Source organism: Ictalurus furcatus, chromosome 12, assembly GCF_023375685.1.
Source record: "Ictalurus furcatus strain D&B chromosome 12, Billie_1.0, whole genome shotgun sequence".
NCBI classification, from domain to species: domain Eukaryota; kingdom Metazoa; phylum Chordata; class Actinopteri; order Siluriformes; family Ictaluridae; genus Ictalurus; species Ictalurus furcatus.
In genome coordinates, this window is record NC_071266.1 from 19,533,568 (window position 1) to 19,557,209 (window position 23,642).

General features: G+C 40.6%; 1 protein-coding gene across 3 annotated transcripts in view; it reads left to right on the forward strand.

Annotated features, from left to right (window-relative positions):
* runx1t1 (RUNX1 partner transcriptional co-repressor 1) overlaps nucleotides 1-22,692 on the forward strand; it is a 58,880-nt gene extending 36,188 nt beyond the window's left edge. Inside the window, exons 3-11 of one of the 3 annotated variants that reach the window (XM_053637442.1) lie at nucleotides 368-609; nucleotides 2,885-2,974; nucleotides 6,672-6,853; nucleotides 9,381-9,631; nucleotides 10,751-10,848; nucleotides 12,028-12,232; nucleotides 12,509-12,577; nucleotides 15,409-15,599; nucleotides 18,761-22,692. In XM_053637442.1, coding sequence (XP_053493417.1) covers nucleotides 368-609; nucleotides 2,885-2,974; nucleotides 6,672-6,853; nucleotides 9,381-9,631; nucleotides 10,751-10,848; nucleotides 12,028-12,232; nucleotides 12,509-12,577; nucleotides 15,409-15,599; nucleotides 18,761-19,042 — 1,610 coding nt within the window. In that variant the 3' untranslated portion in view covers nucleotides 19,043-22,692. The remainder of the gene's footprint in view (nucleotides 1-367; nucleotides 610-2,884; nucleotides 2,975-6,671; nucleotides 6,854-9,380; nucleotides 9,632-10,750; nucleotides 10,849-12,027; nucleotides 12,233-12,508; nucleotides 12,578-15,408; nucleotides 15,600-18,760) is intronic. The other 2 variants (XM_053637443.1, XM_053637445.1) reach the window with 2 other exon arrangements.
* Nucleotides 22,693-23,642: the final 950 nt, after the last annotated feature.

Genomic DNA, 23,642 nt, shown 5'->3' on the forward strand with positions numbered 1-23,642 from the left:
TATTGGGGGTTTTTTTCAGCAGGGTAATGACTGCTTGCTTAGAGAACTAGCTAGTCATGCAGGATCGGCCATGATGAATGTTCAACACTTTCATCAGTTAAAAGTATTTAACGTTTACTCTTGCAACCTTTGTAAGTATGTTTAAATGAAGATTTTTTATTTTTATTTTCACTAATGTAGATTTTTGCCTCGATACTCCTACTTTTAATCGAGTAAGACTTTGACACAGTACCCTCACTATAAAGCGACGATAAATTTAGTAACTTTCTATGAAGCCCATATTCATAACCGTTAATCATTCTTCGTAAGTTGCGCATAGTAAGTATGCGTTTTATAAACATAGAAAGCGTTTTCTTGCCTCTTTCAGTAACAAACGGCACCAGCCACTCTCCTACCGCACTGAATGGCGCTCCATCATCCCCCAATGGCTTCAGCAACGGCCCTTCGTCGTCTTCTTCGTCTTCGCTGGCCAATCAGCAGCTCCCTCCGGCATGCGGTGCACGGCAGCTCAGCAAGCTGAAGCGCTTCCTTACAACTCTGCAGCAGTTCGGCAACGACATCTCACCCGAAATCGGTGACCGTGTCCGCACGCTCGTGCTGGGCCTCGTGGTGAGCCTGTACACACACATATACAGTCCATACCACTGTGGATTTGGATCACGCTGGACATTTATGGCGAGTCCACATGGTCACATGCAGAGATGTACAGACACATGGTCTAGATTTTGCTGAGCATTCACAGACACGCGCACACACACACACACACACACACACACACTCATTATGTTTTAATTTGTAGTGTTTTTTTTACATACCATAAATGTACACATACAAAATGTACAGACAGCCAAAATTCATACTTGCACAGTCATAAACCTTCAATTGAAAAAAACATCATGAGAGGGATAAAGCCGGAGAAAGGAAACAGGGATGTTACTGTATCCGTTGGGGTTTAATAGAGGAAGTGCTGGCCACCAGGGTTGTTTTAGGTCAGGAGTTCAAATCTCAGCACTGCCATTGTAGAGCCTTCAGAAAGGCCTTACTGTTACTCTAACCTTACACTCTGACCTCAAATTCCTAACAAGCATAAAGGAAAAAGCATATGCGTTATATGCATTAAAGTGTGCTGTACTTGTTACTCTTTAAGAGTTAAAGGAAAAACTCCAACCTGAGCAACTTGTTTGTTACATTTTAGAATTAGCATGTGATCTTCAATGACTTCCAAGATTCATTTTGTAATGAAGTTTGTCATTTGAGTTGATTTCATCTCTACCTAAAGATGCAGCGGCGCTTTAGTCTGTCTTTAGTCTGTCCAGCTCTCTCAGCGCCTCATCTGTACAGATCAGATCAGCTTCCAAAGCTTTAGCTTTCCTGCTAATTCCACCTTCAACTCTGTCGTAGATCGCTAACTAGCCGAGATCATATCTGAGTCCAGCGTTCGCTGTCTCCACTACTTCTTCACTGGATTAACATCACTAGAAAATTTGTTTTTAGGAGCTGAACATTATTACCATTTTACCAGCCAACAAATTGGCGCCAGAATCACTAAAGTGTGTCAGAAATATTTCCGTATAAAAATGTGTTTCAGGGTGGATTTTTCCTGTAAGACATTAAAATGATGTGGGCTGGATGGAATCTAAACGTATATACGAACAGGATTTCTATTGGTTCTATTGTTGTCAGTTTATATACAACACACATCGTTAATGATTCCTATAAATAATGCTGCAAGATTAGCTGACTTGTTCATCGTGCAGTCATCTTTATGAACGTAAACATTTCATTAAACTAGTGCATTGGATCTAGACAACTGCAGCTGTCTATATCGGGCTTGATATTGTACCTGTTCTATAATACAACTGAAATTGCATAAATTACCGACCACACAGCTAAGTCTAAGGAAGTGATTTCTGTGAATACCATCAAGCGCTGAAAGAAACAGTTAAAATATCCGTTCCTGTACCAGAGGAGGCCGCTTTAATTAGCCACTCGGAAAGAAGGCTCCTTTTTTTTTTCTGGCACGTGTTTGTTTATTTTTCACAGTGTCTACACTCAGAGGGATTCTTGTGTCCCCTTGGCTTGCATCGCTCGCTTTAATACACTCCCCTCTCTGCCTTATTGAAAAGAGTGACACACTTAATTAGCGCCAGCAATGCCGGAGAAAAGCTCAGGAGGCTCTCTGGCTGTCAAAACAGGCCGCTGCAATCTGGGCGAACAGATGTAAGCCTAATGTAACAAAATTCAGGTCTGGGAAATGAGGTAGAAAGCTGCGTATTTTTTTTTGCTCTCTCTCCTCCGACGCAGTCCCTCTGTCTGTCTCTCTTTCCCTTATTTTTTTTTTTCTTCTTCTTCTCGCTCCTTCTTGGAAGCAACATCTTGAAAATTGAAAATAGTGTCACCGTCTTGTCAGTCTGTTAAAATGAGATAGAGCGGCGAGAATGGGAGCGAAATTAGCCGCTTCTCTTTTTTGAGAGCGATAGGAGCTGCACCGAGCAGCTGGAAGGGCCGATATGTGCAAAGTCGGCAGAGAACAGAGAGAACCAAAATCTTAATTAAACAGATCAAACTGCAGCTTTTCCACCTCTAATTAAAGCATGCAGTGTCCTGCTACATGCCTGTTATGATACACATTATACTACAAGCAGACAATGAGCAGCAGCTTAGTGTTAAGTTTTAACAGTGATATTTTGAATTTGGCAAATGTGCTTTACGTGTATCCTCATGCTTATAGTCAATATTTGTCATTCATTATGCTACACACAGCTTTCCTAATGCCTCCGTTCAAAGCTGGCTGCAGCACTCTGTAGTTCTGCCTTCAATAAGCAATATTATCACATAATGTTTTCCACATGCACTCACTCTTTCTCTCTTTTTTTCCCCACAGAACTCCACGTTAACCATAGAAGAATTCCACTCTAAGCTGCAAGAAGCGACCAACTTCCCCCTCCGACCTTTTGTCATCCCGTTTTTGAAGGTACGGTACAAGCCAGCGATCTGGAAAGCATTTACAGAGCCCAGACACAGATGTGCATATTTCTTTTAGAGCATCTTTCTTTCTTTCTCTCTGTGAGCTCAGGGAAGCGAAGTGTACAAGCACAAATGGACACATAGTTTTCCCTTGAGCTTGGTGATATTTCCTGGTGATAGAGACCTAATTTTGTTTTTCTTTTCTTCAGGGATGAATCGGTACCTTTTTATTTGTTTGTTTGTTTCAGACCGAGTACATGTACGTGTTTTTAGGTACTCATCGATACCAAAATGACTGACCTACTGAGTATCATTGAGGGGTTTCACGGAAACATTTACTTTTAGCTCTAGGTATGTTTCATGAAAAGCACACTTAGGCCACTAGGCTCATTCTTTATAATGTTAGCTAGTTGATTTTAAACGAAGCATTAGCTAGGTACATTAGGTATCTTGAATTGAGGAGAGATGCAGTGTGCAAGTTTTGATTCACTTCTAAAAAAAAAAAAAAAAGGACTTTTGTACAGCTGTAAGTAAGGTACCTTTTTGTTTTTCGTCAACAACATTAGAGCTGTTATTCTCCCTCACTTAGCACTGTATTATTACTGTATTATTTCTCGCCTAGCCAGAGTGTTGCTTGTATTGTAGGAAGATGCCGTAGTTTCTTCTTCAGAGCATAGTTTGCCATGATTAATCACGTGTGAAATACGTCCAGATTTTGCGTCATGTCATCTGTTCATTAGCACGACAGCGTACACTAGGTTTAAATCACATAGGTATTGGAGCATTTTTTTTTTACTAGTTCGAGTAAACATGCATGTTATCAGGCCCATACCAATAGCAGTAGCGATGCATCCCTACCTTTCCTGTTTTTTATTTTTCTGTTATAGTTTATGTGGAAATGATGGCTGTGAACAGTGTAAAAGGTGCATGGCAGGTTTAGCTCCTGGCACAATGTGTCCTTTTTGCCTGATGGACTCCCATGTTTAGTGATCGATTTTTTTTTTCTCACACAGTAGATGTCGGAGGGCCGTGCACATTTGAAACCATTAGTGGGGCAACATGAGCCGCCATTGTTCTCTGGAGGAACAGCAGCCTGCACCCTGCTCTTATTCCATTTGTCACTTATTTCATTACAGCTCACAGTGTCTGTTTACCCAGGCCACTTTAAGTGAAATGCTTGAAAAATGAATGGATCGTGTGTTTCATTCAGAATCCTACTTAGGCATGATTATGAGTGCCACAAAATTTATGAAAGGATGAAGACATTGCATAGTGATCTTTATAATTACCACACGATTTTCAATAGCATCCGAGATTTCTTTTGTAATGAGCATCTTCACTTTGGTTAAAGGGTTCGTACACCGCCCACAATGCTGTTCAACTGACTGCTGATAGCGGTGCAGTTGGATTAAGCCTGTACTTCATCTCTACCTTAAGAGAGTGACACAGCAGCGCTTTAGTCTTTTAGTCTGTCCAGGTCTCTCACCTGCTCGTCTCAAACAAATCAGGTTCCAAAGTTTCAATTTTCACGCTAATACCGAGTTTGCATGTTCTCCCCGTGTTGTGGTTTTTCCTCCGGGTACTCCGGTTTCCTCCCCCAATCCAAAGACATGCATGGTAGGCTGATTGGCATATCCAAAGTGTCTGTAGTGTATGAATGGGTGTGTGAATGTGTATGAAATTGTGCCCCGTGATGGATTGGCACCCTATCCAGGGTGTACCCCGCCTTGTGCCCCATGCTCCCTGTTGTAGGCTCCAGGTTCCCCGCAACCCTGTAGGATAAGTGGTATAGAAAATGGATGGATGGATGGATATCTGATGTGTTTCAGGGTGGAGCTTTCCTTTAAACTGGACTCATTTGTCCTCATTTGCTTAGAAATGACATCTGTTATGCAGCGTGCAGGTTTTTATGTAACCTTCATTCCGTCCATCATAACATCCCTCTCTACTCCCACACGCACACGCACACAGAGTCAGCCTGTTTCATCCGCACACACCCCCTCGCCTTTAACAACGAGATAAGCCATTAAAATAGATTGAGTCTGTGTAGTTTACTACAGAGAGCGTGAGGGAATGGGGTCTCTCGAGTCACTGAGTGCAGAATGTGGTGCCTTTTCATAGTGAACGGGATTCTGTCTCATACATTGGAAGCCCCGGGCGGCTTTGCACTGCAGAAATTGGTCCCATTAGGGGTCACTGATGGATGCAGAGAAACATACAGGGCCGCGTCCCCCTCTCCAGCTCTTCCTCTCTCTGCTCCGTCTTTCCACACTGCGCCATATGGTTACTGTATCATCCAGTCGGGAGGGGTGCTATCAAAGATGCAACTTGTGTTCTCACTCTTTCTTACTCGTTCTCTGCCGTCTCTCTGTCTTCTCTCTCTCTCTCTCTCTCTCTCTCTGTCTCGCTCTCTCTCATCTAATTTTAGGGCTTTTCCTCAAAGGAGCCTTTAATGACAAATACCATATGGCTGAGGGAATAGGGGCTTTTATACGTGCACAGAAGCTCAGCTGCAACAATGTGCATTAGAGGCGTTTTTATTTTGTTCTTGTTGGGTTTTTTTTCATTAGGCTAATGTCATCTAATGACCCTCCCTTCAGCATTTGGTTTGAGGAGGAGTGCTTACTGGAAGGGTAAGATGCGCCACGCTAATGATGTAATCGGGAGTCAGCACCAGCTGACTGCCATTGCGTTTATATTGTTTGTGTATTGTGCTTTAGATGTGACTTTGAGATGTTATGTCTCATAAGCACGTGTTAGCAGTGGCCTGAGTTTAAGATGACAATAATACGTACTTTCCGGCTTTATTGCTAGCAGTACAGGAGCATACCACAGAATAAAAATATTCATTTTATTTTTGGTTATGAGTCAGGGGTGGACAAATCAATAGTGCAGGCACCTGGGACAAGAAGATTATATGTCCAAGCTTGTTTTTTTTAGGTTTTTAGGTTTTTTTAGGTTTTCAGGTAACAAAAATTGGAAGCACTTGCCTGGTGGGCAAGAACACATTAGCTTATTATAGGAAAGATTATTTAGTGAGCTAGGCGTACATCCTCGCAGTTACAATGATTTATTTTACCACTAGACAGAGTCAGTCCACCAAAATTAGGAATAACATTAAGACTATGTAGGGTGGTCAGTTTTCAGTGGTCTTCTAAAATTTCTGCATGGTAGCTCTGACCACTATTATCTATGGAAAGAAAGAAAAAAAAATAAGATCTGAAGAATAGCACAAGTAGAAGTAGTGCTGGTCTCATTCTGTAATGCCAATACTGTTTCTAGATGAAACACTATCCTAAAAATGCTCTTCCGCACCACTTTGAAATAGTAAACCCTCCAAAAAGGGTCTTGTGGACAAAGCCAGCTAACCTCTTAGCAATCAGTGCTGAAAGAGACAGGAAGGAAATGAGAGATGATGCTGCTTTGAAGAATCACGTCAACAGTATTTCACATGCCCTTGTGCCAGGCAGTGGGCAGACTGAAAGCACTAATGCATGGTTTGGGTCACAAAGTACCAAAGCAGTGCATTTTTACTTTTTTTTTTTTTTTTACCTCCAAAGAGCTTCCCCACAATCACTGTAATGGGTAAACAATGCTTGTAAAAACCCTGGAACATGGCCAAGTGCATTGTGATGTTTGGTCTTTGTCTGACTAATGCAGCCTTTGTCCAAACAGTGAGCACTAACCGCTATCTCCCCCTACAGGCCAACCTGCCATTACTGCAGCGGGAGCTTTTGCACTGTGCACGCCTGGCCAAGCAGAACCCAGCACAGTACCTGGCCCAGCACGAGCAGCTGCTACTCGACACCAGCATCACGTCTCCCGTCGACTCGTCTGAGCTGCTGATGGACGTCAACGAGAACGGCAAGAGGAGGACGCCGGACAGGTGAGCCTGAACAAGACAGGATTACATATTAGTAACAGAAATCGTTCCACAGCTGTAGTTCCAAAGGCAAAATTGTAATGAATGAAATGATGTTTTCCTACATTAAGTGATCCAAAGAGCTGGGCGACTAGAAAACTACAGTTCCTGTGAGATATATGTACGATATAGCTAGAGATACAAATATAGTATTTGATTCAAAATGACTCAATTAAACTCAAAATGACTCAAGACGATTCTGCTTGAAAACTTAAAAGCGGACAAGACGTAAAGAGTAACAAGGTGATATAAAAGTGAGTATTTTTCCTGCTACAGTCCGTTCATCTCTTATTCATGCATCAGGATAAAAAAATATATAAGGAATATTCCCTAAATTACTATTTGTATTGCTATAAAATACAGATAGATCCATTACTAAATAATATAACTAAGACTAGCCCTTTCCTGGCTGTACTGTTAGCCACCATTTAAATAATGGAGAATCGTGCACCATTGGGTTTCTTTATTTCTCTTTTCAATGAGGCAGAACTTGGCTTTTCAAAGGAGAAGAGTCTGGAAAAGACACAGCTGGAGAATATAGAAAATTTATGTATAAGTGTGAATGGAGGTGTCTGTATCTACTTAGCATAATGGAGAGTCAGTAAGTCGTGCAAGCCATGTAAGTTAGCTCTATAACATCCAAAGGTAGCTCATTGGTTAAGGTGTTGGACTACTGATTGGAAGGTCGGGAGTTCAAATCCCAGCACTGTGAGGATTCCACTACTGGGCCCTTGTGCAAGGAGTTTAAATGAGATAATGTAAGTCGCTCTGGATAAGGGTGGCTCGCAAATGTAAAGGTTGGCAAATAGCTGAGATATAAGAGGAATAAAACACTTAAGATGTGCTGCCAATCAAGTGTTGGGTGTTATTTTCCTATAACAGTATGCCCCATTGTGTTTATTCCTACTTATTGCAGATAAGTTTTATGCAACCTGACTCATAAAGGAGTCAGAATCCAAACTAAATGCAGAATTTAACAGCTGGTTGTTAAGGGCCTGGATCAAGAACCCGAAAGTGGCTTACTAGAAATTCTGGACTTCAAATGGACATCAATGGTTTTAAGTAAAATGTTCTTTCAATACTAACATGAACAATACTTCCACAAGGTTTTAAACACAAAATGACTGAATGAGTCATTGAATGAACGAGCAAACAAACAAAAATTCATACATGCTGCACATAAATACATATATACAATATAGTTTTTATGAAAAAAAATTTGGGTCTAATGCTTATCACCTCAAGTCCCCAAGGCTCCTTTGCTGTTTTATCCTGTAATACCTCCATGTTTGGTGGGAGATCTAACGCCTGGCGATCAGAGCCTAAGGGAGCGGCTGATAACACATACAGATGAGGCCGAGCTCCCATCCCGCTGGCTAAGCGCTTCTGTTTCTGCTTAGCTCGGCACGCACCGCCTCGCCTTGACTCGAGCAGAGCGGGAAGAAAACGTAACGGTGGAATTTGAATAGGATCCACAATGTTCTTAATCACGTTCTACAAAGCAGGGTGAACTTCTTCTGATTAATATCAAAGAAGGTCAGAGAGACGAGAATGCAGGCCTGGTACTTTTCTCTGTATTTGGATGTGTGAAATGTGTTATAACGGCTATTCGAATACAATTTTCCTTCTGTCTATGTGAAAATGAGCTTGTGTGTAAATGAGTTTGCGTGAGGTTAGCGGCTATGGATTTCTTGTTATGCAGTGGAGATGATATAGAGAAATAAAAGGCAAATTGAGTGTGAGTAGTTAGTATCTTTTAAGAGATATGCTAGTGTTTAATAATATTTTTTATACTTTTCCCATGACTCAGATACAGGTGCCAAACTGCACTTTTCCTTGTTGTTGGGGTGGTACACTTTTTTGTACCATTAGTATGTATATTTTAGTTGAAAACTGTAATATGGTGGAATAATTTAAGGTACATAATTGGATCACTGATGTTCCCTTAAGGCTTTACTTCACCATGTGCGCTTTCCCAAAAGATACATAGTAAAGGTGTAAAGCATGTACCCTTAATGGTACCACCATCAGAGTCTCAGCAACAAGAAACCATGCTGAATTATGTCAAAAACACTAAGGTTTTCAATATTCCAAACAAGACAGCAGATGTCTTGAATTATAAACTGAAAATATATGAGACAGGTAGAAGAAAACCAGGAGCATTTCTGAGGTGTGAAACGCACAGGGGGTAGAGGGTTCCTCCAAGCAGATGGATTGTGACGGATGAGCATTAGGTGGCCATAAAAGTGGCTCATTAGGAGGCTGGGACAGTGCTGAAGGAGGGGATGCACACAAACACACAAAGGTGCAAGCACACACTTTTCTTGGCGTGACAGGCATTGTGATGTCCTACCTAGAAGAGTTCGAGGTTTCTCCCTTTATCCAGTGAGTTCTTCTAGGCAACACCAGCCATTTATTTTCATGTCAGCTTACTGTCTCTGCTCCAAATTGTGCCTCACTAATCAGACCTCCCATCCCTTCCTCCTTCCAGAACCAAAGAGAACGGCTTCGAGAGGGAGCCTCCACACCCAGAGCACCCAAGCAAGCGGCCATGCACCATCAGCCCTGGTCAGCGTTTCAGCCCCTCCAATGGACTTTCATACCAACCCAACGGCCTTCCTCACACTGCTCCACCACCCCCGGGCCACTACCGGCTTGATGAGATGGCTATTGGCCACCATTACAGAGACTCGTATCGCCACACCAACCACCGTGAGATCCGTGAGCGCCCACGGCCCATCGGTACGCAAAGGAGGAAGGGGTTATGGGATACTTCCTAGTCCTAAATCTTGCTAATGTAGTTGTGCGATGTTTAGGATTCACAGGGGGATGACTAGGACTATAGTAGCTAAATGTGTCAGCAAAACAGCCTTAGAAATCCATTTAATTACTCTTAGAAATATACAGCTAGATTATTTTGTGCCGCTGGTGTGACTTTATTAGTGGTTAGCACTTTTGCCTCACACTTCAAGGGGTGGGGGTTCGATTCCCGCCACAGCCCTGTGTGTGCGGAGTTTGCATGTTCTCCCTGTGCTGCAGGGGTTTCCTCCGGGTATTCCGGTTTCCTCCCCCAGTCCAAAGACATGTATGGTAGGCTGATTGGCATGTCCAAAGTGTCCATAGTGTATGAATGGGTGTGTGAATGTGTATGTGATTGTGCCCTGCGATGGACTGGCACCCCATCCAGGGTGTACCCCGCCTTGTGCCCCATGCTCCCTGGGATAGGCTCCAGGTTTCCCTCGACCCTGTAGGATAGGCGCTGTAGAAAATGGATGGATGGAGTGACCTTACTGCAATGCCATTGTAAATTGATTAGAAATTGATTTCTTCCTTGATTTGTCATTTGTCCTGTAAACACTTCATCATGATTTATGCATGTCAGTATTTTCTGTAAAATAAGCAGTCTTTCGATTTCCAGAGTTCCTGTTCAAAATTCCCAGGCAGATTAAATTTTTCCCAGAATGCAAGATTGCAAGGTTTTAAACAAAATGTAATGGGAAACAGGAAGCTGTATCCAAAACGGGGGTAAAGATGTGCTAAAAATACATGAGCATACTGCTCTGTGATGTATGAATGAGATATATCTGAGCCTGGCAGGCCTAATTCCACCCAGAGAGAGCCGGTGCCCACAGGCAGTGCTGTAGAGGGTGGTGAGGAATGAAAGTGCGTGGCAGGAGGGAAGCATGTAAGTGATGAAGAACATGTGTGTGAGGATGTGAGAGATGGTGTGTGTCATGAAGCGGCTGAGTGATAGCTCGAAAGCAGACTAGAGCTCTGCTGAAAGGGAATCGTAGCACAAAGAATAACGAGTGCAGGCAGACCTTTCTCGCTCTAATCTCTCTCTGTTCTTTTCTCTCGCAGGGATGCACGGAGGCATACGTCAGGAAGAGGTCATAGATCACAGACTCACAGACAGAGAATGGGCCGAGGAGTGGAAGCACCTTGACCATGTAAGAAAAGTAATAACACTTTCTATTACTACTACGAAGTCTCTGTGTATTTGTTAGTCTGTATGTGTGTGCTGGAGTGACCAAGAAACCGATAGGTTATTATTATAATTTGTAAGAAAATTATAAATGAATACAGTTTATAGCACTTTGCGTTAACTCGAAGATCCTTAAAATGAGTTAAAAATGATTATATTACACACATGCATTTGCTCACAAATTCTAAGACCAAGAAATGTTCGGTGCCCTTTTTACGTAATGAAGAAAATAAAATAATAATCCTATTTGTACTCAAAATGAAATATAATGATATTTATAGCACAGTACAGTTGAATGCTTGTTTCTGATTAGTCAGAAAATGTTTCTGTAGTCACACCTTTACACAGCGAATTATATGTCGAAGTTTTCAGTGAGGAGCTGTTTATTGAGCATATTTGGAAGGAGTCTCCAGTGTCAGCATGTTGTACAGTTAAAGCTGTTCCTTTAAGTTTTCCAACATGTCAGAGGGCTTAGTGCCCATGCAGTAACATGACAAGCTGCAAGAGAGAGAGAGAGAGAGAGAGACAGGCTTGTGAGTGAACATCCTGTTTGTCTGTTATAATGAAAATGATAACAGGAACTAACTTGTTTCACAGACATTACACAATATTAAATGTATCTATAAATGGATAAAACGCACATGTTTTGTTAATGAATAAAAATGTTAGAGTTGGCAAATCACTTCACAGTTATTATAAAACAGATCATATACATGGATAATTTTGCTTCCTTGTATAAATTTCTTTTTGAAATATGCAACATTATTTGAAAATAGGCAGTTTCAAGCTGGAAATGAATAATAATCTCATAAATGATTGCGGTATTTTCACCAATTAAACCTTAAAACTAATGGCCAATGACTAATATATATATATATATATATATATATATATATATATATATATATATATATATATTTATTTATTTATTTATTTATTTATTTATTTATTCTAGTACTAAAACTAATACTAAAACTAACGTAGTGCAGATGGAACATTTTCTTTTTTGAGTGAATGTTATTGTGCATATGTGAATATGTTCATTGTTAATTGCATGCCTTCATGTTATTGATTGTAGCTGCATGTGTGTGTGTGTGTGTGTGTGTGTGTGTGTGTGTGTGTGTGTGTGTGTGTGTGTGTGTCTGTTGTGCAGCTGCTTAACTGCATCATGGACATGGTGGAGAAGACACGGCGCTCACTCACCGTGCTCAGGCGATGTCAAGAGGCTGACCGCGAGGAGCTCAACTATTGGATCCGGCGCTACAGCGATGCCGAGGACGTGAAGAAGAGCTCCAGCAGCAGCAGCAGCAGCCAGTCAAGACAGCAGAGCCCTGCAGGCCAGGACAGCAACCCTGCAGGTAGCAGCTAAACATATCAACAGTGCTTTCCAATGGGCATAGTGTTATTTTTTTTTTACTTGCGAGCAACAAATTGATGTGTCTTATATTACTGTTTGCTAGTAAAGTTTGTTTATATTGCTATAATAGTTAAACTGACCATTGCAGAACACATGTTTGTAATTTACTGTTATGATTTACTGCAAAATTGAAAAGAGTTGCACAGATCTTTAAATATCTAATGTGTTTAAAGTGGAAATAGTAATAGAAGCGCATGTTCTACTTTCTGTGTGCCAGAGATCCACCGGGAGGTGCTCCACAGGCCTGTGTCCGGCTACGTCCCTGAGGAGATCTGGAAGAAAGCAGGTAAGCAGCCCTTTTCACACACATATACACAAACATGAGCAAAGTGGACAAGGAGTAATTGTCATAGGCTTTAATTAAATTCAGTTCAGTTCAGCTTTATTTGTATAGCTAATAATTAAAGACATAAAGCACAAATGCAGTAGTACAGAAATCAGGATGTAGATTTACTGTACAGGGTGTCCCAAAAGTCTCCATACATAGGGGACTATGTACGCCAGCAGAATGTCGGTTGTGTGTATGTTTGTGGACGTCCACTTCTCGGTCGGTCCGCAACATTATAATAAGTTTGGCAGCAGTGTCGTGTGTGTGATGTGCTTGCCATTTTTCCTGTTAAAGTCCAACACAACCTTGCAACAGCTTCCCGATCCAGCCACAAGAATGATTTCAATACGTTCCAATCATTTCCCCCTGTATGGACCCTTTTGGGATACCTTGTAGATCCATAATGAATGACAGTGGCAAAGAAAAACTCCCTGAGACAGTCTTTATGATTACAGCAGCAGCTTGTAGGTACAAATCTACAATCTGCAGGTGAGACTTAATTACTTACAATAATTAAACACGTATGTCTGGTAAAATACAGTTTGAAGATCTAAAACTCTTTAGTATGAGATATACACAAAAACAGAAGATATCCGGGTGGGGGCAAATACAAAAGTATTTGCCCCCACCCGGATATATACACTGATATATACACTGTATGTGCTGTATGTGAATTTGTGTCTCGAACAAATCTCTTGAACATTCTTCTTGGGAGTTTTGAAACATTGTCCAGGTCTAGGAATTTTGCTTTTGTGTGATGGAGTCCCTTCTGAGATACTGAATCATTGGGCTTTACTTACTTCCTCTACACATTCCAGCCATGATGTCGGATCATAAAGCAAACGATCAGACAGCGTTAGTGCTCTGAAGCTTTAGGGCACTTAACTACTTGTGCTATTGTACAGGAGATGCTGAAGCTCTAACTCTCTCAGAGGTACCATTTTCTTAGAGCATCAGTTTAAAAGATAGATGTGTGATTAAAAGGCTTTGTTTAAGGTGTAGGTGATCTGGGTGATCTAAGACAGATGATGGATACTGTAATGGAAAACTGGCCACTGCTTATTTAAAGCAGCTGTTAAAGCAGCTGGCATCAAGCTGATATTTTTCAGTTAAATAAAATCAGCTATAAGACAGCGCTGTTGAATCTATGGTCAGAATGTATCGATTAATTTTTTATAAAAGCAGCTCAAATCGCAGGTTTAGATTAATGCATTATTGTTTCGATAGTAACAACTGATTCACAGGGAGGACACTGTATATAAATCTAATGATTAATAATAAACAGGTTTTTAAAACGTTCTTTTAAGGTAAAAAAAAAAACAACCCGTAATCGTCGCTGTGGTTAATTTTTCTGTACGGGGATATTTATTTGAGGTTTATGAAAGGAGTCTCCAGTGTCAGTGCTTGGTTACAGTCGGGAAGTTTTTCCCCATGAGACATGACTATAAATGGATAAAAAAAAGTATAAATTAAAATGCTGTGGTATAAGAAATGAAAACATTTCGGGATGTGGTGTCGTTGGAAAATAGTCAACTTCAGGGTAGTAACGGCAACTCTTCTCTTCATTACACCACCCTATCACTGATTATTTCCTTATAACAGCACATGCCCATTGTGTTTTTTTACTCTTTGTATTTCTTCCCCTGCTCCAAAGTTTAGTTCAGGCATTGCATTCTCAGCGCTGTTCAAATCAATTAATTATTCATCCTATTATTGAATATTAGTCGTATTAATGGAATATTACCACACATGTATGGGAAAAGAGTCTATTTTTCAACAACCTCAAACCACAAACTGAAAGCTCAGTGCATGCTGTCATTGTTTTTAAAAAATAGTTTCAATCCAGGTAAAAAGAAATCCTCATTTTGCAGAATGTGTGTGTGACTGAAAAATAGATTTCTCCAATATAGAGGGCACCGGAAACACATCGCTCTAATTTGTGAGAGTTTATTCCATAAATGACACTAAAACAACACCAAAACACACATAGACACAATGTCAATGTTCATTTTCCTTGGACAAAACATTGAGCTGAAGAGATATATACATTATAAACCAGGAAATGTCAATTCTTTATATTCATATTCATAGAGACCAAACATCTATCTTATGGATATTGTTTAATGATCAGTTCTTGTGCAGGAGGAGACTAGATTGATCCTTTTGTTTTTCGATCAGGTCCTTACAGTAGACAGTGAATATTCATCTATTCCATGCAACATGCTGGTAGTTTTTCATATCCTGTACAGCATGGGCCTTTGGGAGCACAACTGAAATGCATAATTTAAATATAAATTGCCTTATTTGCATACACAATTAGACAAGCTGCAGCTTTGAATGCTGTAAACATTTTTAAAAAATAATAAAAATCTAGTCCTGTCGCTCAGATGGATTTCGGTGTCAAAAGTAATAATGCAACAATATTACAAAACACAGAGAATGTGTCAGTGTATTAAGGAATGCCCCTACGCTTCACAGGTCATGGGTCAGTCGATATCAGTTGTTGTAGGTGCTACTGTTGTGTCCTTTTAAGCAAAATAAAAACAGCTGTACTATATTGTTTCCTTGATTGTTTGTCGTGCTCAAACATAGAAGATCTCTATTCAGGTTTCTAATCCAAAAATGCCTTTTGTCTGTTTTCTTGTGGATCAAACTCATGTATCAAATAAATATTGTGCAAGTTGATTTATATTATTATCATTATTATTATTATTATTATTGATTTTCTCCTTCATATATGTCTACGTAAATGATTTTTAAAGTGACCAGCTCCTACAACTCTGTTTCAGAAGAGGCGGTGAACGAGGTGAAGAGGCAGGCTATGTCTGAGCTGCAGAAGGCGGTTGCCGAAGCCGAACGCAAGGCTCATGAGATGATCAGCACAGAACGCGCCAAGATGGAGCGCACTGTGGCTGAGGCTAAGAGGCAAGCTGCAGAGGATGCGCTGTCTGTTATCAACCAGCAGGAGGACTCAAGTGAGGTAAATATCTGGTGGATTAGCGGTTAGCATGTTTGCCTCGCAACTCTGCGGTAGGGGGTTCGAATCCTACCTCCGCCTCGTGTGCGCAGAGTTTGCATGTTCTCCCTGTGCTTCAGGAGTTTCCTATGGGTATTCCGGTTTCCCCCCCTTGTCCAAAGACATGCGCCGTAGTCTAATTGGCATTTCCAAATTGTCCGCAGTGTGCAATTGTGCCCTGCACCCCGGGATGGCACCCCTTCCAGGGTGTCCCCCTGCCTTGTGCTCTGAGTTCCCTAGGACAGGCTCCAGGAAAATGGAAAGAATGGATGGACACACTCATTTCACACGTCTACTTTACCGGTATTTGGAATAAACTCAGTGTTGGGCCCTTGAAAACATCCCTTACAGCTAAATCTATGTTCTAATTTATTTAAAGCTATTTAAAAAACCTATTGTTCTTATTAATCACCTCATGCGAGTTCAAACCATGGACCAAAGTTCACGCCTGTTAATCGTTATGCTCGGAATTCTTTTTTTGATGCATATTGGTATAAAGGGACTACATGATTGGAAAAGTGCAATGAATGTTTGGTGTAGAGGTGTGTATGGGACCAATCCTCCTCGCGCTGCAGCCAGAGGAATTCTGACCAATCCCACCCACTTGTGACTAATCCCGCCTGCTCCTGCAGGAAGTTTGACCAATCTTGCCTACTCCCAAAGATATTTTTGCTTGTAACTGCACACACAATTTGTGTATGAACTTACTTGGTTATATTCCCCATGAAGTAAATAACAGCAAATCTGTCAGGATAAATTCCTTGTCAGGTCTCAGTCCTGGCACACATCTCTACATGTTTTATTCTCAAGCATGGCCTCCTCCTACTGGCCTCCATTCTATATTTATCAACCATGTACTCAATAATTGTATTTGGAAAAACTGCCTTCCAAAGCTAGCATGGGTTAATACACTACCACTTAAGGTGTTTCTGCATAGTATGTCTTTTCCATCTGATTATGTCTGAAATTCAGGAGGCATTTTAGTATCAGGTTTAATTTTGGATTATTCCATACATGTTTTGTAGTGAAGGTCAATATACACTTTGTTTTAGCACTTAATATAGCACTGTAATATAATGTGTAAATGCGTTGATGAAAACTGTTAGAAAAAAGCGTTAAATAGATGGACCGAAAGGAATCAGAGATCATTTCTCACACCTCCAGGTGTTGTTTAGAGGAAGACAACATGGTATTTATCATCTAATCATTTGGCCTGCCCTCCATCGCTCTGAATAAGATGTTTGAATGCTTAAGGTGGTCCTGATTTGATGTTACAAAAGGAGTGCGCTGGGCACAGTGGGGGTTCAGCTCATTTAATCAGTTAGTGGGGGAAAACGGCACACACATCTGACTTTAATTGCGAGAGCCCTGTTTATGCACACATTTCCCCGGAGAATGGCGTCAGTAGCTGTTTATAACTCCAGCTTCCCGTTTCTGCTTCACATTTAGAACTTTGTCCTAATTGCTTTTATTTGGCCCAAAGACTATGACAAAGAGGCCCTGGCTGTAACTGGAGAAGTGCTGGGATCTGAAAGCGTTTTCGATTTAACGTGTAGCAAATGTGTATTTACATCCCATCATGAGGAACAGGCTCATATTATGTCCAAACAGGCTCATATTATGTCCAAACTTTCAAAGCGGTCATAACAGAAACAGAAGGTTGACAGTGATTCTTTTTTTTCAGGCTCTTCACATCTTCATAGCTAAGTTATCAGAGACTACGTTTACATGGACAGCAGTAATCTAATTATTGACCTTATTCTGAATAAGACAATATCCTGATTAAGGTGTTTATGAGTTATTTATGAGTTGCTTTTAGAATATTCCTTTCACGTTCCTGTTTTAAATGTTATAGAACATAGATCGATTAACATCACACGTCATTACGTCCACACGCCACACCGTCTGACGTCCCTCCAGAATTTTTACGTATCGACATACAGTTCGTCTTCGTAATGGTACCGTATACAGTTTTGGGTGTTTTTAATTCGAAATTTTACGAAAGCTTCAAGTGCAGTTAATTATTTATCATGCTGTAAGTGCAAATAGACGACTGCTTGAAGCCGTGGGCTGCGTCCCAAACCGCGTACTTACCTACTACATAGTAGCCGAGATACATGTATTTTGCCTACTATATAGCAGGTAAGTACGCGGTTTGGGACGCAGCCGTGCACTCTTGTTTGCCGTCAAACGGTTGAGCACTGCCGTGTGTGTACGTGTCCTGTCGCAAACTCCGTTAATAGTGTGATTAAGATGTGTACATGTCTATAACGCGACTAAAATAGGAACACTGAACACGTCTTAATTCGATTTGTGTTTACTTTGAGTTTGACTTTAATCAGATTAAGGTAATAAAAAATTCCTGTTTACATGGTAGTTTCTTAATCAGAGTATTGTCTTAATCGGGTTAATATCTGATTATCGTTGTCCATGTAAACGTACTGACTGAAATACATGCTCTCAGCACCATCAAACTGGTTTAGCCAATCAGGACACTTCTCTGCAAGTAGACGGTCCTCTCTGCCACACGGTAATAGGATATAAATGAATAGGAAGGATAAATATAGTAATGGCAGAGGAGGATGACACTACAAAACTTGTTTTGCTTCTTGTTGACACATAATTATTTTGCTGGAAGTGTAATGTAATCATCTGGTGTAATATCATCAGTGACGACATAAATATAGTACCGTGCACCACTGTTTTTAGCTACAAGTGACAGCTGCATGCAGTCTTGAGAGCCTCAGAAACACAAACACTGATCTAAAAGTAAAACTGATTTTCTGTAACCAAACTGCTTCCAGATTGTAGAGGTAGCGCCTTGTTTAGCGATGAACTCCTCCTCAGCTTCACGTCCGCTTTCCATCGCAGATATCACCCATCCCTAATCTTCATGAGGAGATATTCGCAACATAAATTTGTAAAATAAATAAATGAAACAAAAGAGGAGATTGTAAATTTCATCACATCCCCATTTGTTAATCAAGTGACCCCCACATGATGTCATGAAGTTTAGGAACAACAAGCTCATGCGTCATTCAAATTTTGGATAAGACTGTAATTTTTCCACTATTTCCTGTTCTATAGGATATCTAACTTTTCCTCCTCTCCATCCCTCCCTCTAGAGCTGCTGGAACTGTGGACGCAAGGCAAGCGAGACATGCAGCGGGTGCAACACGGCACGTTACTGCGGCTCCTTCTGCCAGCACAAGGACTGGGAGAAGCACCACCATGTGTGCGGGCAGACGCTGCAGGCGCAGCAGCAGGGCGAGACGCCTAGCACCGCCAGCTCCTCGGGCACTCCCAGCAGCAGCGCTGGCAGCCCCGCCGATACTCCCTCCACCGCTGCCACGCCACGCTCGGACACGCCTGGCACGCCGTCAGCATTAGAGCCTGCGCCACGCTAGAGCCAAACCCATCACAGCCCCGCCAGGACTGTCTCACCTCGCCTCGCTTACTCAAACATGCTAATTCTAACATGCTAACCGAGAAAAAGAGGACTAGTTCCACAGAGCGATCGCCCAACCGGAGGTCCGTATCGGGTCATATTGACTTGCTATGACAGAGAACACAAAGATATTCTTTGTTTAAAATTCTCACCATCCTTTAATGCGCCCAGTTGCTACTATAGATTATTTTTTGTTTGTCTTAAATGTTTCCTGTAAATAAGCAGAAAAAAAAAAGAAAGACCTCTGGATCAGCACATTAAACCTCCCGTTTGATTCGTTTGTTTGCTGTTTGTTTGTTTTGCCTGTTTTCAGCGCTTCTTCTCCTCTCCACTAGCTGGGATATGAAACTAGTTGACCTCAACAAAAGACACTTTACCAAACAACAAACCAAGGGATTACTTCATAGCTGTTGTAAACAAAGACGCAAAAAAAAAAAAAAAAGTGATTATATGAAAGACAGCATTTCTAGAAAGGAAGACAAAAACAAAACAAAAAAAAGTAATGGGGGGAAATAAAACCAACAGGGCAGGACATTGTGGAGTAGAACACGAATAGCATGTTACTGAACTCGGCAGACCCTCGGCATCGTGTGCAGATGCGCAGCAGATTGTGAAGGAACGCAGATGTTCCCTCCTCTTTTTCCTTACACGTCTGCAAGACATTTGATGCTATCCAGGTCAGTGGTCTGAAAAATAAAAGTCTGTTTTTTCACAGAGGAATGTAAATGCATGAAGGACCGAGCAGCTTGATGAGCGCAGCTCCACGATGAGTGCGCTGCATCAGCTCCTAAACAGGAAGTGAAGTCATCAGCCCACCCAAGAGCGACCCTCACTAAGACAGTTGTTTGGGATGAAGGGCTGAAAAAACACACGTTCCTCCACTTCTGCCCAGCTTAAGCCCTACCCTCGATCCTTCTTTCTTTCTGTTCTTTTATTTCCCTCCTCTTAGCTTTCATTGTGTTGAACATTTGTGTCCCATACTGTCTCTGATGCTTATTTATTGTACATGTGTTGGACAAAAATCGTGATCATGCATAATACTTAAAAAAAAAAATAAAAAAAAAAAAAAACAACAAAAAAAAACATTTAGGCCCATCCTTCTAGCTGGTGCAAAAATAACATATTAAGCATATCGCGAGCTGCTTTCCTGTTTGTGAGTGTTTGTGGTAGTTCCTTAGTAGTTGTTTAAGAAGAAAAAAAAACTCCCATTGTCCTCAAAAAGGAGACAAAAGCTATCTCTCAGAGCTGCTGCTTCAGTCTAATGCCGACCTTTTCTGAGAACTAGCATGTTACACGGAATGCTAACATTAATGTTTTGTACATGAGACGTACATAATTGTATTTGCACTGTCACAACGTTCCTTTCAGCATGCTTCTTTTTTCGAAGTTTCTCAGTAGAAAGCCTCACGTCACTGACTCTGCAGTGCTTCTTTACGTATCTGTGATTTTTATTTTCTTTAAGAAAAAAAAAAGGGAAAAAAATAGTATCCAGACCTGCTTTTGTTAGAAACGTTTCTTTGTCCTAAACGCGATAGCAAAAAAAAAAAAAAACGTCATACCTTTGCTTTGAATAGTTACAAACAGTGCATGCACATTACTGAATGTTGAAGTATATGTTCTTTTTTTTTTTTGTTCATTTTATACAAAACAGAAAAATCATATGAAAAAAAAAAACAAACATACGCTAAGAATCTAACTTTCCAAATGCAGAGGTGTAAACAGACAGCTTTAACACTGCTAAGCACCAGGTTACACAGTATTACAAAAAGAATTAAACATGGAAGACAGCCAAAGACCGACACGAAGGACCAAAACCTGATTTTATCCTATATGTAAATGTAACAAAAACAAAACAAAACAAAAAAAACAACCATTAAATGCACCACTGATTCTTTAGTTTTTATCTGAGAGCTCATCGAGGGAAACCATTTTGGGTTTCCATCTTAAAACCTTTAACATTTTCCTGTCGAAAGCCAAGACCAGCCCTGCTCAGCCTGAACGGAGGAAAAGTGAAGTCACACTTCACTTACGCATGAGATCGTGGATATGACCTAATGAGCAATAATAGAGACGGTTACATGAATCCATTACTATAGAATTATGGCTAGTGAGGTTTTCCTTCAGCAGTCCCTTGGTTGGAATATCACCTAGAGTGCAGTGGGGCGTTGAGACTAATTCAACAGCACTTATTCACACATGACATATCTGTAACGCTTATCAGCCAAAATGATCCAGTAAAGCCATGCAATCCATGATGATCAATTTTAAGAGTGGGAAGCTCTCCCCAAACCCATGGTGCTAAACATCCTTCTCCGTTTCTCCCTTTCCGAGCTGAAACGATCCAAAAACAAACTTTTCCTTCACAACGAAGCTGTCTTTGTTTTGTTTTTTTGGTGTTTTTTTTTTTTTTTTTGCGAAACGCATCCAATTCCCCATATGGTCCGTGTAATCAGGGCAAACCTGATAAAACAAGCAAGTACTGTGGACGTCTTAATGAACACCTAGGAAGCTCCTCTTCTCTTCCTTCTTCTAAAATATCTGTTTTGCTTCAATGTTTTGTTTTTTTCCTCCATGGCAGAAAAAAAATAAAATAAAAAAAACCCTCACTCTACCTCTGACAGCATGTTACAAGCACCAGTTGCTGAGCAGACACTGGTCGAGTCTAACCAAATGGGCACGTGAGAACAGGACTTTAAAAAAAAATAAATCCAAAGTTAAAAGCTCATACAGCTGCAAAACCATATCACTACTTGGTAACAATGCAGACCTCATAAAGAGAGAACTTAATGAATAGAAGAAATATGCTGAAAAAAAAAAAACTTTTTACGTTCCTTTTTTGCTTGTCTCACACACGCAGATCGTTTCTCTGATGAAGAATAAAAATAACAATCGGAAAAAAATTTCGACTCCATTTGACGTTCAAGAAGTGATCGGGTGAGAAACATGATCACGCCCCCTTCCTCCCTTCTTCCTCCCTTTCCTGTTTTGCTGTAAAAGCTCTAGGCTACTCGTCAATGTCGTCTAGGTTCATGTTCTAAACACGAGGTCTGCTTGAATTAAAGAAGGCTGGTCATTTTTTTTTTTTTTTTTTTTTTTTTTTGCGCATGCCTGTTTTTTGACAATATATAAAGGGAGATGTACATGCATTTTTCAATTTGTAAAGTGAATACACGTTGAGCCTGACCGAATCGATTTGTCGGGTAGGTAAAGGGAGGGGCGGGTTCGGGCACAAAGAAATGAAAACTTTTTATTGTGAAGAAAAGCTCAAATAAATGAAGGTTATTGTGCAATACTTAATTGAAACATGAACCACAGGTTAATGGTAGACTGACACTGGGGGTGTGCTCTTTCATCACACTGTTTCAGTATGTTGTTGAGTTTGGAGTCTACTATGTCAGAACTGTGGTTTCTTGTTTTGTTTAGTTTTTTTTTTTTTTTGCTCTGTTTCATTTGTTTTTCTTTATTATTATTATTATTATTATTATTATTATTATTATTATTATTTGGGGGCTATAATCAATGGTCTGTCAGTCTGTGAATCTTTGCAGTATGATTCTGGTATTGTCGTACTCTTTACTGTGTAATAAATATGTTAATACCTGCACTCGAGGCTGTGTATTTGTTTCACTACATAATGCAACTGTGTTAAATTAATGAAAATTTGATTTCCCGCCTCCACGCTGTGTTCATGGAGTTTGCATGTTCTCTCTGTGTTTCGGGGTTTCTTCCGGGTACTCCGGTTTCCTCCCCCAGTCCAAAGACATGCGTTGTAGGCTGATTGGCATGTCTAAATTGTCCGTGGTGCATGAGTGTGTGTATGATTGTGCCCTGCGTTGAGTTGGCACTCCACCCTGGATGTCCCCCGCCTTGCACCCCAAGTTCCGTGGGATAGGCTCCAGACTCCCCGTGACCCTGTATAGGATAAGCGGTACATGGATGGATGGAAAATAAGCAAAGTTTTTTTTTCTTTTTATATTTTATTTCTGGTAAAAAAAAAAAAATTAAAAAAAAAAAAAAACATGGATTGTTTCATATAAAACAATCAATCAAAACCTGAATTGCCGGCATTTTTCATTTCCCATTTTCCATTCAAAAACAGTAAAATACATCTAAAACAAAGGCACATTTTTTATACTCGTTTAATCCCCACACTAGCAAAGGTCACTAGCAGGGGTAGATATGAGGATTTGAACCGGGAAGGCGTGGGGAAAATAGCTAAAAGATGTCGGAAAGATGGCGTAGTTGGAGCCGTATATGGATGTCATAGATAAAATGTTTTGATAACGGAATGCCATACGCTGAGATGTCGGCCAACCTCCCTCAAATCGGTGTAGAGAAATGCTCGGCCATGAGCGTCTGCATGTTTTGCCGTGACCACAACTGGAGAAAGAAAAGACAAGTGGATTACAATCTCCTAGAAATGGCAGTGGCCAGATCAATAAATGAGGCAAATGTGTTGAGTCCACAGTATCATTGTGTTAATAATAATAATAATAATAATAATAATAATAATAATAAACAACTTTATTTTATATAGCACCCTTAAAAGTAGCTTCTCA